At 43.7% G+C, this 16,791-nt stretch overlaps 1 protein-coding gene across 1 annotated transcript in view; it reads left to right on the top strand.

Annotated features, from left to right (window-relative positions):
- The window catches only part of sntb1 (syntrophin, basic 1), a 78,859-nt gene that overhangs the window by 55,127 nt on the left and 6,941 nt on the right, over window positions 1-16,791 (top strand). The window contains exons 6-8 of the mRNA XM_080754630.1: window positions 52-188; window positions 813-1,009; window positions 13,818-14,050. Coding sequence (XP_080610756.1) covers window positions 52-188; window positions 813-1,009; window positions 13,818-14,050 — 567 coding nt within the window. The remainder of the gene's footprint in view (window positions 1-51; window positions 189-812; window positions 1,010-13,817; window positions 14,051-16,791) is intronic.

Below are 16,791 nucleotides of genomic sequence, written 5' to 3'. Positions count from 1 at the left end.
GCGTTGCGTTGTTTGTGATAAGTTGCGTTGTGCTGTGCTGTGTGCTTACAGACAGAGAGTGAGAAACAATGCTGGAAGCCGGTGTTGGTGGTGGTGACAGAGAAAGACCTGTTGTTGTTTGACAGTCTACCCAGAGGCAAAGAGGCCTGGCATAGCCCTGCACACGTCTACCCTCTGCTAGCGACAAGGTACACGAATGCACACCCACACGCACGCGCGCGCACGCACAAGCACACGCACACACGCACACGCACACGCACGCACACGCACACACACACACACACACACACACACACACACACACGCGCACAAACGCACAAACGAACGCACACGCACAGCAGTTTGTGTGGAATAACAACTGAGTGTTTTCTTTTAGTTAAAAACGTAAAACACATGCCAGAAAGACCGTAAAAATTGTAATTAATCTCTAAAGAAATGTTATAGTTACATTACAGCCTTGTTCTGTGGAACTAGTGGAATTGGCTAAATACATATTTTTCAAAAAGCTTCTTTAACAAATATATGTTAGTAGAGTGTACAAATGCCTTGGGTCCATTTGGTTACATTTGTACACTCCGAGTTACAAATTATAAATTAACAATGCTTATACTGTGCCAGTAAAAATGGATAATAATAATAATGAATTGCATTTTATAGCACTTTTCTAAGTACTCAAAGCACTTTGCAATGGTTCATTCATTCATTCATACATTGGGATGTGAAGCGCGACCAGTCGACACCAGCAGCGTCCTCATACTTCCCACATTCACACGCTGGTAAAAATGGATGTGTTCATCTGTGTCGTTGTGCAGACTGGTCCACTCGGGGCCGGACCGGGGGTCCCCCAGCGCCAGCAGGGAGCTGTGCTTCGCCACGCGGACCGGCACGCGGCTGGGCATCGAGGCCCACCTGTTCCGCACCGAGACCACCAAGGACCTGTCGCTGTGGACCAGGCACATCGTCAACGGATGTCACAACTCTGCCGAGATGATTAAAGAAGTTACTACTAGTGAGCATCTGCACACCACACATAGATTACACACACACACACACGCACGCACACACGCACACACGCACACACACACACACACACACACACACACACACACACACACACACACACACACACACACACACACACACACACACACCACTAGGGATGAGATGATATGAGAACTTCATGTCACAATTATTGTGACAGAAAAAAAAAGATTTACGATATAGTCGGGGACCCAGTCCTCAAAATGGGAGGGGACCTGTGATTTTCTGCCGTACTTTTTATTTCTGTTTCATCTATTAGTTTGATCATTAAGGTCCACAGAATGAGAGGCCTGCTCTGCCGGAAACATCGCGAAAAAAAGTTATGGCCATTTGTATATTCACTGTCCCATTGACTCCACTAGAAATATTTGCTTTAATTAGAAACATCTGCTTTAATTAGCATGTGAGGGGTCAAATTAGGGGTTCTTCATGATTCTGAATCCATTGCAAGCATTTGTTTTGCATAAAAAACATTGCTTGGGTTACTTTTCGGCAGCCCAAAACTGTGAAAAGTGGAAAAAAAGTGATGACTCATCACTTTTGACTGTTTTGGGGGGTTGATATCTTGCCCAAGGAATGTTTTTCATGCAAAACAAATGCTTGCAATGGATTCAGAATCACGAAGAATCCCTAATTTGACCCCTCACATGCTAATTAAAGCAGCCTTTTTTTCTTTTTTTAATATTTCTAGTGGAGTCAATGGGACAGTGAATATACAAATGGCCATAACTTTTTTTCGCGATGTTTCCGGCAGAGCAGGCCTCTCATTCTGTGGACCTTAATGACCAACCTAATAGATAAAACTGAAATAAAAAGTACGGCAGAAAATCACAGGTACCCCTCTTTTCTTTGAGCTTTTGGCCATGTGGGTCCTCGACTAATATTAACATTTGCCCCAAAAAGAGATTTGGTGGAGAGACTGTATCAAGTACGTTATTTCCAGGTCCGTAATACCAATTATAGAGGGTTTAAAATGGTACTTGATAGGCAGCTCGGCAAATAAAAGGTGAATTATAAAAGACTAGTTCTCTCTCTCTCTCTCTCTGCATGTCTCTCTCACATAATACACAGAGAGTACAGACACACACGGTGGGGTTTGTGTTATTATTTTTCCGCCATATGGAAGGCATTGACAAAGCGTTAGCTATTTATAGAATGGAATGTCATTCTGCGTGTGTACGTGTGTGGTTGCGTGCGTGCGTGTGTGTGTGCGTACGTACGTACGTGCGTGTGTGTGTGTGTGTGTGTGTGCGTACGTGCGTGCGTGTGTGTGTGTGGTCTTTGGCATTCGTTACTGGTTGTCCTGGGAATTCCTACGGTGTGTCCCCCTCCATCTCTTCTCTCTCTCTCTCCCTCTCTCCCTCTCTCTCTCTCTCTCTCTCCCACTCTCTCAACCCCCCACTCAGTCTCTCTGTCTTTCCCCACCGGAGCACAGAATGTTCTGGGAACTCAGCTTCTGGTCTCCCCTGGGTCCCCGTCACTGTCTGTCTCTGTGTGTCTATAATTACATTGCTCCATATTAAGCTACAGTTCAGAGTCTGTTCATGTATGAAGCAGGTGGGTGAGGTGAGCCGGTCCTCACTAACAGGAGCTGCTATGTCAGAAGAGATGAGAGCCGTGCTTTTCTTCCACGCCTTGTCGGTTGTCTGTTCCTGCAGTCTGTTGTTGTCACCAAACACTGAGTTAAGAGACTTTCAACTCCATCTGCACCTGTACAGGCACTGCTCACTGTGCTGTTATTAGCATAGCAGGGCTTTGCCACATGGCTGTTAAATGAAAGACTCTTGAGGTTTCGGTGGTATTAAATGTGGTGCGTCATCACGCTTGCAAAGAGACGTGGGCATTTGCGTAACATTGCAACACAGCATGCTGGGCTGTGGCGGCATTGCCATGACGAATGGTATTTAGATATTAAAGGACAATTTAGTTTTTTGAGCGGTGGTCACAACGCTCCTATACGTGGCCGTGTGTGTGGGTATGTCTGTCTCTGTCCGTGTCTGTCTGTCTGTCTGTATGTAGCCTACAGTACCTTTTATGACCACACATGTTAAGGGAGGGGCGCTGTTGTTCAGGCCAGGCCAGGCCAGAACAGGCAAGGCACACTCACACTCACACACACGCACGCACGCACGCACGCACACACACACACACACACACACACACACACACACACACACACACACACACACACACACACACACACACACACACACGCGCACAGACTCCACCGCTCAGTTCACACAAGTGTGATTTTTTTACAACAAGGGTTAATATTTTTTATTGTAATTAGAGAAGATGAGTGTTAAAATGTTTTCATTTCTATCGTTTAAGCGATGTTAAGTGGGTGGGGACATGCGTACAAGTGGCTAAATAATAAATATGTATTTTTAGACACAGATTCCCAAGATGCACCACAATCTTTCATGGGCAGATGTGACTTATAGTAGTTACTAGTAGTTATTGTAAATAGTAATAAAGAAAGATATAACCGGCTTATTGTGTCCACGTGGACACATGCCCCCACCCACTGAAATCAAAAACGCTAAAACAATAGAAATAAGTAAATTAAAACATTTTAACACTTATCTTTTCTTTTCTCTAATTACAATCTAAAATATGAACCCTAACCCTAACCCTAAGTTTTTAACAAATGTATAGTTAAAGGCATGTCTTAATGTATAGCCTAGATTAAATCAACTGTTTTGTACCCAGGAGATTCATGACAGTACAGGGTTCGTCTGGATCATGTGATGACAATATGTTGGAGTTATGTATGTATGGAAAGGCACGGTGCAATGTGGAGAAGAAATGTTAACCAATTTAGACCGTAGCCATTGAAAATATCTATTTTTGAAAAATCGTGAACATTTGTGCAAGCCTTTGAATATTTTTCCCAGTGCAAGCCTTTGAATATTTTTCCCAGATTTAAATGTCTTTAAATCCTTCTTCTAAATCAGTAAATTACATGTATTTGGCCGCAGACCCCAACTCAAAATATGTTGTTCCAGGGACCCCCAGAAGCAGAGATTTGAGTTACAAAAGTTTGCTTTGAAAAATATGTATTCAAAGATTTGCAAACTTTTTTTTCAAAAATAGCAGATCTACAACTTGCAGCGCGGCACTCGGTGCCACGCTGTGAGCTTGTATATCTGCTATTTTTCAATAGCTAAAGCATTAAATAATTCTAATGTCTAAATGGGATAATAAAGGACTGTAACATGTACTGTAGTACAGGGCTTTTCAAAGTGTGTGACGGGGCACCCTGGGGTGCCGTGACGGCAGTCCAGGGGTGCCACGAGATCATTTGATAATATTTGGAATTTATTTGGACACTTGAAAAAATATATATTTTTTTTAAACTTGAAGTACAAAGTTATTTTCAGTCAGTTCTAACCAAAATGGCTATTATCTCAACGTTTTCCTCGCAACATAATCACTAAAATATCGTCACTGTCGGGCAGAAACCTCGTATCTCCAAGTTTCAAATGTGTACGTCTTTTGGTAAAGCAAAGCCCTGCTTCATCATACTAGACTGTCGCACAAAACTAGTGAAAACAGCCGATCTACAAGCACACAACGCCTCGCGATGCGAGGGGTTGTGTGCTTGTAGATCTGCTGTTTTCACTAGTTTAGGAAGTTTTTTAGATGATAAATACAAAAGGAACGGTTTTGGACATACAAGGTTTCCACCCGACAACAACAATATGCTATAAATATAAGGTGCTGGGAGTGAAAATTATAATGTAGGGGTGCCTCGGATTTAAAAGATATTTATGGGGTGCCCTGAGACTAAAAAGTTTGGGAACTCCTGCTGTAGTAGACAGGCTGTAGTGTATGGAGACAGATCTCTGGACATAAAAGCAGGGCCGGTGGACTATGCAGGCAATATCTCAGAGTGCCAAGTCACTGGGGGCAACATGGGGTGCTGCTCCACAACAGCAAGTGAAATAGATTTACTTCATTACGTGCTCTCTACCTAACTATATATAAGACTACAAAACCACCAAAATGAAACGGTTGTCGGAATTAATTGGGGCGCAAAATACACGCTGTGTGTGTGTGTGTGTGCTTGCGTGTGTGCGTGCGCGCACACTTATCCATGGACACTACCCCCGGTGCCAGGGGGTGGACCTTGGCTCGCTGGCCCTACATAAAAGTGGCATGAGAAGACACATCTTAAGCCTAAAGACCAATTAATTGGTAGCATGCACAGACCAGTGTCCACTGGGGTCCGTGGTGACTAAAGCGATGTGATAGCGGACTTCAGCTCGGCGTAATATGTCCCTCTGGGCATGTCTGTACCGAGGTGAGTGTGTGTGACACCGCCAACATCTAACATGGCTCGTCATGAAACAGCTTCCCACCGACATGCATCTTCTAATCGAAAGGATGTTTCCGCTGTTCTTGTCTTTCTGGCAAATGTAATGAGATTTTCTACAGAATGAGAATTTCGACATTAATTTAACGTGATTATTTTTGCTAACCAGGCATGTGCACACATATGGTAGGCATCAAAGGGGGCCTGAGCCCCTGCCCCTTTATCCGTCTGTAAAAAGTGCCCTCTCCAGACCAGGGATGCATTTTTCACTATGGTGAAAGAAATGCAAATGCCCTCTTTCCATGCCATACCTGAAGGCAGCATTCAATTGCCTTGTCCAATCTCTCCTGAACTTGAGTGCAGCATCTTATGTTGAAAGAATTGCCCTCTCTGTGTAGAAATCCATGCCGTACGCCACATCTCCAGCATTGACTTGATTATACTTAGTTCAGTGTGGTGTCAAGCACTGAAAATAGCCGACCTCCAAGCTCACAACTGCGACGCGTTGTGAGTTTGGAGGTCTGCTATTTCCGATATTTTTACCAAAATGCCCTTTTAGAAATTTCAGCCCCTGCGTCTTTAACATTCTCTGCACGTCCCTGGCGCTAACCGCTCCTACGTCTGGCTTTGTGTGTATGTCTGTATGAGCACAGAACTTCATGTATGGAGATAACTAACGTCACACGGACAGAGCGGCCCATACAAGGAGATAATATGCACGTGTGTCGTGTCTGATACTGTACCATGCACAGGTGTGATTTTTCTATCTGGATTTCTATTTCGCTTGTGCGTGTCTTCCTAGACGTATGTCAAGACAGAGTTATTTACATTCCTTGTAGTATTTTCACCAGCGGTCACCTGAAGAGCTGTTCCATCAACCTTGTCAACTTTTCATCTGGCTGACATTCTGATTAATCAACATGATGGCTTACTCAGTGGAAAAGCTTGTGACAAATATTTGCTCGAAAGATAAATTATCTCTCAATCATACCCTGGGCAGGGAGCCATGTTTTGGAGATTTGGGCAGATAAAGTCATTTGGCTTGGCTTGGGAGGTGTGATTTTGTATCACAAAATCACAGGTTTGAATCTCTGTCACATTGTTTCCACTTTCCAGTGGCACATCTACTGTATCCACACGTTTCCAGCGTCCCATCGTGCATTGCGCAGAGGGTGGGCGGCATTTCCGGCTCGCAGTTGCGTGGCAGTCGAGCCGAGTGTGACGTAATCGTTATCCCGACTGTTACGGGCGGTCCCAGAATACCTGGATGTGTCCCACACATAATTCTACAGTAAATTCCTGCGGAAACAGGTGGATTAGAAAAGATATTTCTCAAAATAATTTCATTTAAAGAAAGATATAGTCTTGAATAACAGGCCGATTCATTTGAAAGTATAACTGTACAAGTAACACAAGAAACATTAACTCAAATGTAGACTGAAGCTCCCATTCTTGAGTAATCTTTTATATTTTTATATTTATCCTTTTCTATCAGTTGCCGTGGTAACAAAATGTCTGCATGTCGTTCCAATTTCTTTCTTTCCCCCTTCCTCTTATTCACGCTCAGTAATTCTGTCCCTCATTCCTCTTTTTACCAGCTTGCTAAGGCTGGTCTAGGAAGAGACTGAGCACTAGTCTTTCTCCGCCCTTTTTTTTTCTTTTTTTTTCATTTTCATTGGCTGTCCTTTAAACCAATGGGGAGACTGCCCCATACTCTGAACGGGTAGTCGGGTACGCGGGTGAAATCATCCGGCAAGGGCTTCTGCCAGCCATGCTTCTACCTTGCATGCAGCAACCCAACCCACTATAGTCCCTGTGAGTGGCAGTCGCAAAAGCAGTTCCCACAACAACATTTACTATTTACTATTCTGGCCCCCTGGTTTACAACTCGAACAGCGAGTCGGCTCAAGCGACATTCACACCGCTCGACACGGCGACTCGCTCGCTTTAGCTTGCTCGGCGGTGTCCTTTAAGCCAAACGAGGAGACTTTCCCATACTCTGAACGGCGGCGTTGCGTTTGTATCACGTCCTCCCAGGCTATGGCCTCTATGGCCGTTCTCTCTGTGTGAAGTCAGGTAGTTTCATTATTATGAGGGCTTTACCTCGGCACTCACCGTCACCCTGAAAGAAGCTCTTTTGTTTTGGGCTGAAAAGACCCTTGTGTGTGTGTGTGTGTGTGTGTGTGTGTGTGTGTGTGTGTGTGTGTGTGTGTGTGTGTGTGTGTGTGTGTGTGTGTGTGTGTGTGTGTGTGTGTGTGTGTGTGTGTGTGTGTGTGTGTGTGTGTGTGTGTGCGTGCGTGCGTGCGTGTGTGTTCTGGTGGGAACGGCCGCTCTCGCTGCAGATCAAGCCTCTCAGGTACTGTAGGAGAGTAGAGTTTCTGTTCTCCTGGACATAACAGAAATACTGTTCTCACTGTGTCCCATTCACACGCAGAGGAGGAGGGGGTTAAGATGAAAGGGTAACTCCACTTTGAATCACAGACTGCTGCTGCTATATGACCAGAGTCTACCGTATGTCACACATGGGCAACCGGTGATGCACTTTCACTTAATGCGGCCCGCAGGTTAATATCGGAATACTGATATTAGGGCTGTCGCGATTATTACGTAATCGTCTGATCGCAATCATTTGACATGATCGTGATTATTTTTCATAGTCGTCATAATCGTTTCCATGTTGAAAAACTTTCATATACCGGTATATTCTTTTTAAGTAAAAGATTGTGGAAATAGCAGATCTACAAGCTCACAACGCGTCGCATCGCGACGCGTCATGAGCTTGTAGATCGGCTATTTCCACTATCAATGTTCTTTTTTAAGTGTAAAGTTGTCAAATATGTCCTTAATTTCTTTGTATACTTAGGTTATTTGGCATATGTGCCGTGCCAAACTGAAATGTAATTGTCAACGACAAAAACACAATTAAATCGTTAATCGCAATTATTTGGGTGACAATTAATCGTCATGTAATATGTCCTAATCGTGACAGCCCTAACTGATATAGTATTGATTTCAGTTTATCCAATTCCAAACCACTTAATGCGGCCCGCAGGTTAATATCGGAATACCGATATAGTATTGATTTCAGCTTATCCAATTCCAAACATGCAAACATGACCCGCTTTAATGACTTCAGCCTTTAGTAGTTGCTTAATGACTAGTATTAAAATTTTATTCTTGTTTTTATGTCCAATGTATTTGTATTTAAGTTCATAACGTTAACATAAATATCACTAAATGCACTTGAAATTAAATTAGATTCCAATTAGAAAATAGCAAAAGACTATTCCAATTGCAAAACAATTTCACAGTGCGACGCGTTTTGAGCTTATAGACCTGCTATAAGCTATATTTGCTACTTCTGTGTGACATAGAATGACGAAGTAGTGCAAAGAGACAGTGTGGAAATATAGTGGCCCTCTCCATCATCAAATTTGATGGTCGTTGGGTTGAAGCATCCAGTCACCTTGCTACACTACCTCGGAGCTAGTGTTACCGTGAAATTCGTGACCTATATCCTATATTGTACGACTCTATATTGTTTACACTAGTTTACTGTTACACAAAGGTTAGAGGCTAATACTGTAATTCAGTGCCAACCTGTTGTGATGTGCATTGATTCCAGAGGTGTCATGGACATTTTTGGCTACATATTGAGTGTAAAGTTGAACATTCTAAGCTACCCTTGCAATGGATGAACTGCGTCGTGGCCTTCATGCGGCCAATTCTAAGATCAATTCTAAGAAACAATTAGCATTTAGTTGTTGTCTGTCTATTGCATTGTGTACTGTAGGCATTCATTCACTTTGGTTTGGGCGAAAGCCTTCAGATAAAGAGCCAGACGAGGAAGGGATTCTGATGTGTGTGGAGTGATTAGCAGGGTTTGACTGACATCAGAGTTAAGTACGCTGTGAATCACCCTGCTGACAGGCACACAAAGGAGACTGCTAAGCAGACCTTCAGTAGTCCTCAGGGAGAGATAACGCACACGTACACACACACACACACACACACACACACACACACACACACACACACACACACACACACACACACACACACACACACACATACACACGTGCACATGCGCGCACACCCACACCCACACACGTTTGTATTGCCATGCTTGTGAGCACATCAACATTTTAGGAGGGTCCATTTTAATGGATGCCGTTTAATATTCTTCTGTTGTTTTCAACTGGAACCCCTAAAGCCGAAGATCTACAAGCTCGCAACGTGTCGCTGCTGCAACGCGCTGTGAGCTTGTAGATCTACTACTTTCGGTGCATGACAACTTACCATGAATCAGGCATATACGAAACTCCAACCCTTACCCCCAAACCTAAGCTCTTGTTGGTCGGCTATTTTCACTATTTTAAAATGTTTTCCGAAATAGTTTGGGCATAAGGGGGTAAAGGCAATCCTAACCCCAGGCTGAATCTTTTCCTAGTACTCGTGATCATTAAACAAGATTTATTTTGAGGTCCAGGAACATTTGTCCATTTTCTATTTCTCACATTCTACTAGACTTTTGGGGACATTTTGCCCTCATAAGTAATACAGTCACACACACACACGCGCACACACACACACACACACACACACACCGCACGCACACACACGCACGCACGCACGCACGCACGCACGCACGCACGCACGCACACACACACACACACACACACACACACACACACACACACACACACACACACACACACACACACACACACACACACACAAAAGCAGGTCTTCTGTAGTCAGGCAAGAGATAGACACAAACCCTCCATGCTCTCTATCTCGTCCCGCTTCCCTTCTGTCTTCTCTCGCTGCCACATAATCACTCTCTCGCTCTCTCTCTCTCAAACACACACACACACACACACACACACACACACACACACACACACACACACACGCACACACACGCACACACACACACACACACACACTAGCCCTGCTGCATTCCTTCACCACCTTGGTACGGACCCTCCAGGGAAAGAAGAACCAAGCTCTCTCTCCACTTAGGGTGCACACTAACACTATCCCCACTACGTGAGTGGGAGTGGAATTCCAGCAGGGAGTCAGACTGAAGCATTGAGGACTGTGTGTGAATGGTGATGGTGTGCTCTCAATAGAGAGTACGCTGTGAGCACAGCACATGGGTTTGTCTGAGGCAGTGGTGTAAAGTAACAAAGTACATTTACTTACTGTACTTATAAGCACATCTTTGGAATATTAGTTTTTTGAAAGCTGATGACTCTGCCTAAGCTTCTGGTAGTAAGAAAGGGGAAATGGGTCATATCCACACTAGTCACAAAACCCCTCCCCCCATTCAATGGTGTGGCATTTATACTCATAATGCTTCATGATAATAATTACTGGTCACTCACTGACTTTTTTTATTGACCAGCTCCATAAATGGAGATCATAGGTGATGATCCAGTCATCTCCATGTATGGATATCCAGGGTTTGATGAGGTCAGTGCCGTGATCTTCATATCTGGAGATCCAGGTGATGATAGTCAGCAGTCTTGATTTGCAATTGAATTCTGTCTTGGCCATATATGGACCGTCCATATATGGGCATTGACAAATATGGTCTCGATGTATGGCTATATCCAGGGTTTGATGAGGTCAGGATCAGGATTGCACGGCAACGGTTTGTGTTGTGTGTGACATCCAACCAGTATATCATTGTCTTTAAATATTGTACTCAGGCACAATATACTGAGACAGTCCGAGTGATAGAGACAGGGATATAAAGGACAGATCTTCAAGCCCAAGGAAAACCTCTGACTCCTTTCCACACCACAGTCCATGGATAGCAGCAGCAGCAGCTTTGTCGATGAACCATCGGCAGTTCAAATTGCCAGCTCTGTAACCAGCCAAAGAAAAGGAGATGGAACTGATGAAACAAGATCGTGCCAATGCTTGAACTCAGCCAGAGAAAAACCTTTCTGCTGTAAACAGTGTGACAAGAGTTTCAGTCGGTTAAGTAATCTGAAGTCACACCAGCGTATCCACACTGGAGAAAAACCTTTCGGCTGTAAACAGTGTGACAAGAGTTTCAGTCGGTTAAGTAGTCTGAAGTCACACCAGCGTATCCACACTGGAGAAAAACCTTTCGGCTGTAAACAGTGTGGCAAGAGTTTCAGTCGGTTAAGTAGTCTGAAGAGACACCAACGTATCCACACTGGAGAAAAACCTTTCGGCTGTAAACAGTGTGACAAGAGTTTCAGTGATTTAGGTCATCTGAAGATACACCAGCGCATCCACACTGGAGAAAAACCTTTCCAGTGTAAACAATGTGACAAGAGTTTCAGTCAGATAAGTAATCTGAAGTCACACCAGCGTATCCACACTGGAGAAAAACCTTTCCAGTGTAAACAATGTGACAAGAGTTTCAGTCAGATAAGTAATCTGAAGACTCACCAGCGTATCCACACTGGAGAAAAACCCTTTGTGTGTAAACAGTGTGACAAGGGTTTCAGTGAGTTAGTTAACCTAAAGTCACACCAGCGTATCCACACTGGAGAAAAACCTTTCCACTGTAAACAATGTGGCAAGAGTTTCAGTCGGTTAAGTCATCTGAAGACACACCAGCGTATCCACACCAGGGAGCTGGTTCCACTGTAAAGTGTGGCAATTGTTCCAGCCAGTTCCATCTGTTGAACAGCTATGAAGTGGCTAAGACAGTGTGCACACCTCTATGTTTCCTGGTCTGGTTTGGGCTTTGTTCTGTCTCTCTCCTTCTATTCCTTTTGAAATGACAGATAAAGGAAGTGATGTGATATGACACTGAATCTCAATGTCGGGCCCGGGGACCACCTGCCATACAATTGGAGTCTTACAGGTCTGTGACTCAGAGTTAGATCATCACTGAGGGTTTTACTGTCTGGATTGGAGTTTTCTTTACTTTTTTTTTTTTTTTTTTAAGCCCAAACATCTGCCTTTGTTCGGTCAAAAACGGGTGGGAAAATAGTGTAAAAAATGTACAGGGCTTAAGTAAACTGAAGCGTGGCCTACATCTGGCCTAAATATGGCCTACTCTTGCTGTTCCTGATTGGCTAAAAGTTGATCTAAAAAAAAAAAGAAAAAAAAAATTGCAGCAACAGCACTAGAACAATAGTTCTAGTGCAGGCAAATCCTGATTGGACTGCTTGGTCAGGCTGCACTTGACCATTACTCAAGCTAGCTGGTGAGCTTCACATGACATTTCGGCCAACCAGACTATAAATGGGCCAATCTCCATGATTGGTCAAGATACAGTATAGCTCTCTCTTGGATGGAGAAACATAACATTCTACGCACCGAGTCAAAATCAGTTTCAGAGAAGAAGTAACAGTCTCGCTACTCAGTGCAGCACGCACTGAAGAGAACAGACGTCCTTTATAATGTCCCATACATCATTACAGCTTAGCTGGACACTTCTCAAGATGAATTTCAAAACGTATGGATTTCAGACTGGTGTAGTATGTCTGTGGCTATGCAGTTAGTGTTATCAAGCAACCTAGCCACTGTGTGGTGGAGGAAATGACAATGAACATGCAGTGTTCCCCAGGTCTGATTATTAGAAGCCGTGTTGGGCTTGTTATTCTGTAAAGTTGCTTGTAAATAATGGTGGTTGAGCTTGTAGATCGGAGCGGCTATATTTTCAAATAGCCGTGGATATAGGTTTTAAGAGCTCATGTGGCCTATATTCACTTATGTTGGGTTTGTTTGCATAGACATGGTTGCTTATTCCTCTTGCAAAATCTGGCAACACATACAGCTATTAGAACTTATACTTAGGCATGGATCCTCTAATCATGGATCTAAACCAGGGGTGTAGTTGTCTCGATTTAAAATGAAGCAACACAGAAGTGAACGTTCCTATGATAAGCCGCTAGTTGCGCTGTTCTGGCACCAGCAACATGTTCTCCATGTCGAGACACGAACGAAATAAAAAGAAAATAAACAAAAATAAAAATAAAACAATTCACAGGAGGCAGGCAGTGTTCCTATAGGAGAACATGTTGCCCGAACCCGAACTTTTATATTTGATTTTCATTCCTTAATAAACATTGTCATAAATACTTAAAAACTATGGTTCCTGTCGCTAGTTTAAAGCCTCGTTTCAATCACCATGATATGCGTTTTGTGAAAATATGGTCCAGTTTATGCTATATTTGATGTTATAGCAGGGTATGCTGTAGGATTGGGCTTGTGATCATAGGCTTGTGATGATTCTTCTTTGTGTGCTTTATTTTCGGCAAGCTCAAGACAATGTCTCATGTATCCCTGCGGTTGCACGTGACCGTTGGCAGCCAATAACATTCGAGATGATACCATTTCTACCAATGAACGTTGATTTCTACAATGATGGTGTCACCCATTAGTGTACACTGAAAAAGTCTAGAGGAGTTTTAAGTAGTGAAATACTTCATTGTTTCAGTTCCATTCCTCTCTCTCTCCTCAGGTTGTCTGTATCGCGGCCAGGAGTGTCGGCTGGTGGTCCATTATGAGAAGGGCTTCTCCGTGCTGTTTGAGCCCAAGCAGGCAGAGAGGGAGAACGGGGATGACAGGGGGGCTCCTCGCACCCCCACCAGGCCCAAAGTCATGCTCTCCTACCCCTTCGAGAAGCTCAAGATGTCCTCCGACGACGGAGTCCGCATGCTCTCCCTCGACTTCGCCGGCAAAGAGGGAGAAATCGTGAGTCTTGTTTATAAACTATTGCTTTAAAAAACTGTATATCTGACTTTTTTCAATCGATTACTCACCCCACGGAGACTTGAATTCATGGATATTTTCTAGTTTTTGTAGCATTCCTAAGCCAGTAATTTGAGGAGACTCTTTGTGTCTCCATAGGGAACAAAGCAGGCTCTTTGTGTCTCCATAGGGAACAAAGCATGCTCTTTGTGTCTCCATAGGGAACAAAGCAGGCTCTTTGTGTCTCCATAGGGAACAAAGCAGGCCCTTTGTGTCTCCATAGGGAACAAAGCAGGCTCTTTGTGTCTCCATAGGTAACAAAGCAGGCTCTTTGTGTCTCCATAGGGAACCGCTGCTGGTCATCAAATTATTTTCTTATGAATGCGACAAAACAAAACAATATCCATGAATTCAAGTCTCCATGGGGTGAGTAATCAATAGGATAAAAAAAATTTTTTGGAGGAGGTGAACTATCCCTTTAAGCTTAAGCTCTGGAAATTGACTGCAGACATTTACTAGTCATTGTCTCCACCAGCCGAAGGCATGGGGGAGAGTATGTTTTCCCCTCCGTCCGTCTGTGCGTCCGTCCGTGCGTGGGTCCGTGCGTCCTCGCAGTTTGTTCCCACCTAATCTCAGTCGCTGTTGGCCCGGTCACTGCAAAAATTAGCACACACACTCCCTGGCTGCCAATTCAGAACCTCTGGCCATCATTTTTCAAATGGGCCTGTTCTAGCGCCACCATGAGGCCAATGTTCGCAAAACACATTTCTGTACACTACTCTTACAGATTTTGTCCAAAAATCCTACAAATCGTTAGGCAGTATCTCGACAGTCATGTGATCGACATGGATCTGTCCGAATTTGCATATTCCATCCTGATTGGCTAAGATTGGTTTCCAAAGTTTGTAGGATTGAGCCGTTTTGAACAAAATGCCTCAAATCAAAAACGCAAAGTGCAATTATCATGAAATCGCACAAACACATTCCCACTAGGCCGAGAAAGAAATGCCACCTATATTTTTTTTAAATCAGCCTCATGGTGGCGCTATAACAGGCCGATTTGTGGTTTTACCTCTAACTCCAACGATCAGTTTCAAACTTTGTAAGCGCACTCCCTAGAGGCCAAGGAAAAACCTTTGCCCTGCATTTTTCATATCTGCCTTTTATAGCGCCACCAGGAGGCTGACTTATGTAAAACACAATTTTTCCTATTATTCCTTGATATTTTATCCAAAATGATGATTTATCCAAATCATGCATGCAGCATCACATTGTCGTTAAAGGCCAAAGAAGACATGGCAACCTTTTCACATTTAGCGCCACCAGGAGGCCACAATAATTACAGTAATACCTGACCTGGTGGAGACCTGTGCTCGGAAGAGCACTGCTTCTAGTTAGAGCCTGTATTTGGTACATTCAAAAAATGTCAGCTATTGGCTAGAGCTTGTTCACAGTTTTTAAATCTGTGGAACAGATTTTATTAAAGACGTGCGATTGTGGCGAGACATTCAGGGGACCTAGGCGACCTATTTGCCTATTGGCTGTCCATGTCACATGGTAACCGAGCTAGTTTCATGATTGGGAGCGGCCTTGCGCTGTTCTGGCGCTGTTCTTCTTCTCGAGTTTGTAAAAAAAGGATCCGTTCCGTTTGTCACATTGTCATGATCGTAAAACTATCTAGTTTTAACGTTCAGAACGTTTTCTTTTTGGACAATAAAAACATTGACAGCCAGGGGGAAAAAAATCCATGAAGGACACGGAATGCAATCGTTCACTCGCCGTTGGAAAATTGACTTATTAGACTATTCTGGATGTGTGGCTAACGGCTAACGCTAACGCTAGCTAGCGCTAGCTGCAGGCTAACGCTAGCTAGCGCTAGCTGTAGGCTAACGCAGGCATGTTATACACAATTACTCATGGAATAAAACGGCGACCCAACTCGGAATGCAATCGTTCACTCGCCGTTGGAAAATTGACTTATTAGACTATTCTGGATGTGTGGCTAACGGCTAACGCTAACGTTAGCTAGCGCTAGCTGCAGGCTAACGTTAGCTAGCGCTAGCTGCAGGCTAACGCAGGCATGTTATACACAATTACTCATGGAATAAAACGGCGACCCAACTCTATTTTTGCTCTTCTACAAGCTCACAACGCGAGGAGGTTAAGTCTGTCAGAACCGTCAGATTATCCTTCTAACTGAAGTTACACAAACACTGATTATGCTACATTTAGCACTGTTAGCCCGACCAATTTAGATAGGGCACGAGTCACGGTGTGTAATAAATTCACTTCAACCTCGTGTTGAGCAGTTAAACCTATTTGCTACGTACGTCTACAAAAACGTTTCATATTTCAAAGATAAAGTGCTTACTGAAGTCTCACAGATGTCACAGTATGGTACGCTCAAGCAGAATTACCTGTATCTTTCGTATTGTTTAATAAACAGCATTTTAATCCGATCAGACGTCATTTTCTGTTGTTTTTCAGCCATGCGACCCCATCGGTTGCGAGGTGTACTGCACTTAGATACATTAATACCTTTTTAAGGAAACGACGACCGATCGGATTAAAATGCTCCTCTTTAAATAATACGATCATTACGGGACATTCTGCTGGAGCGTACCCTATGGTGACATCCGTGAGCCTTCACTAAGCAATTTATCTTTGTAATCTGACCGTTTGTGTAGACGTACGTAGCAAATTGGTTAAACTGCTCAACAGCAGATTGTGTTGAATTCACGGTT

This window comes from Nannobrachium achirus (assembly GCF_963921795.1).
Source record: "Nannobrachium achirus genome assembly, chromosome: 2".
NCBI classification, from domain to species: Eukaryota; Metazoa; Chordata; class Actinopteri; order Myctophiformes; family Myctophidae; genus Nannobrachium; species Nannobrachium achirus.
This window is presented reverse-complemented; position numbering and strand designations above follow the sequence as displayed.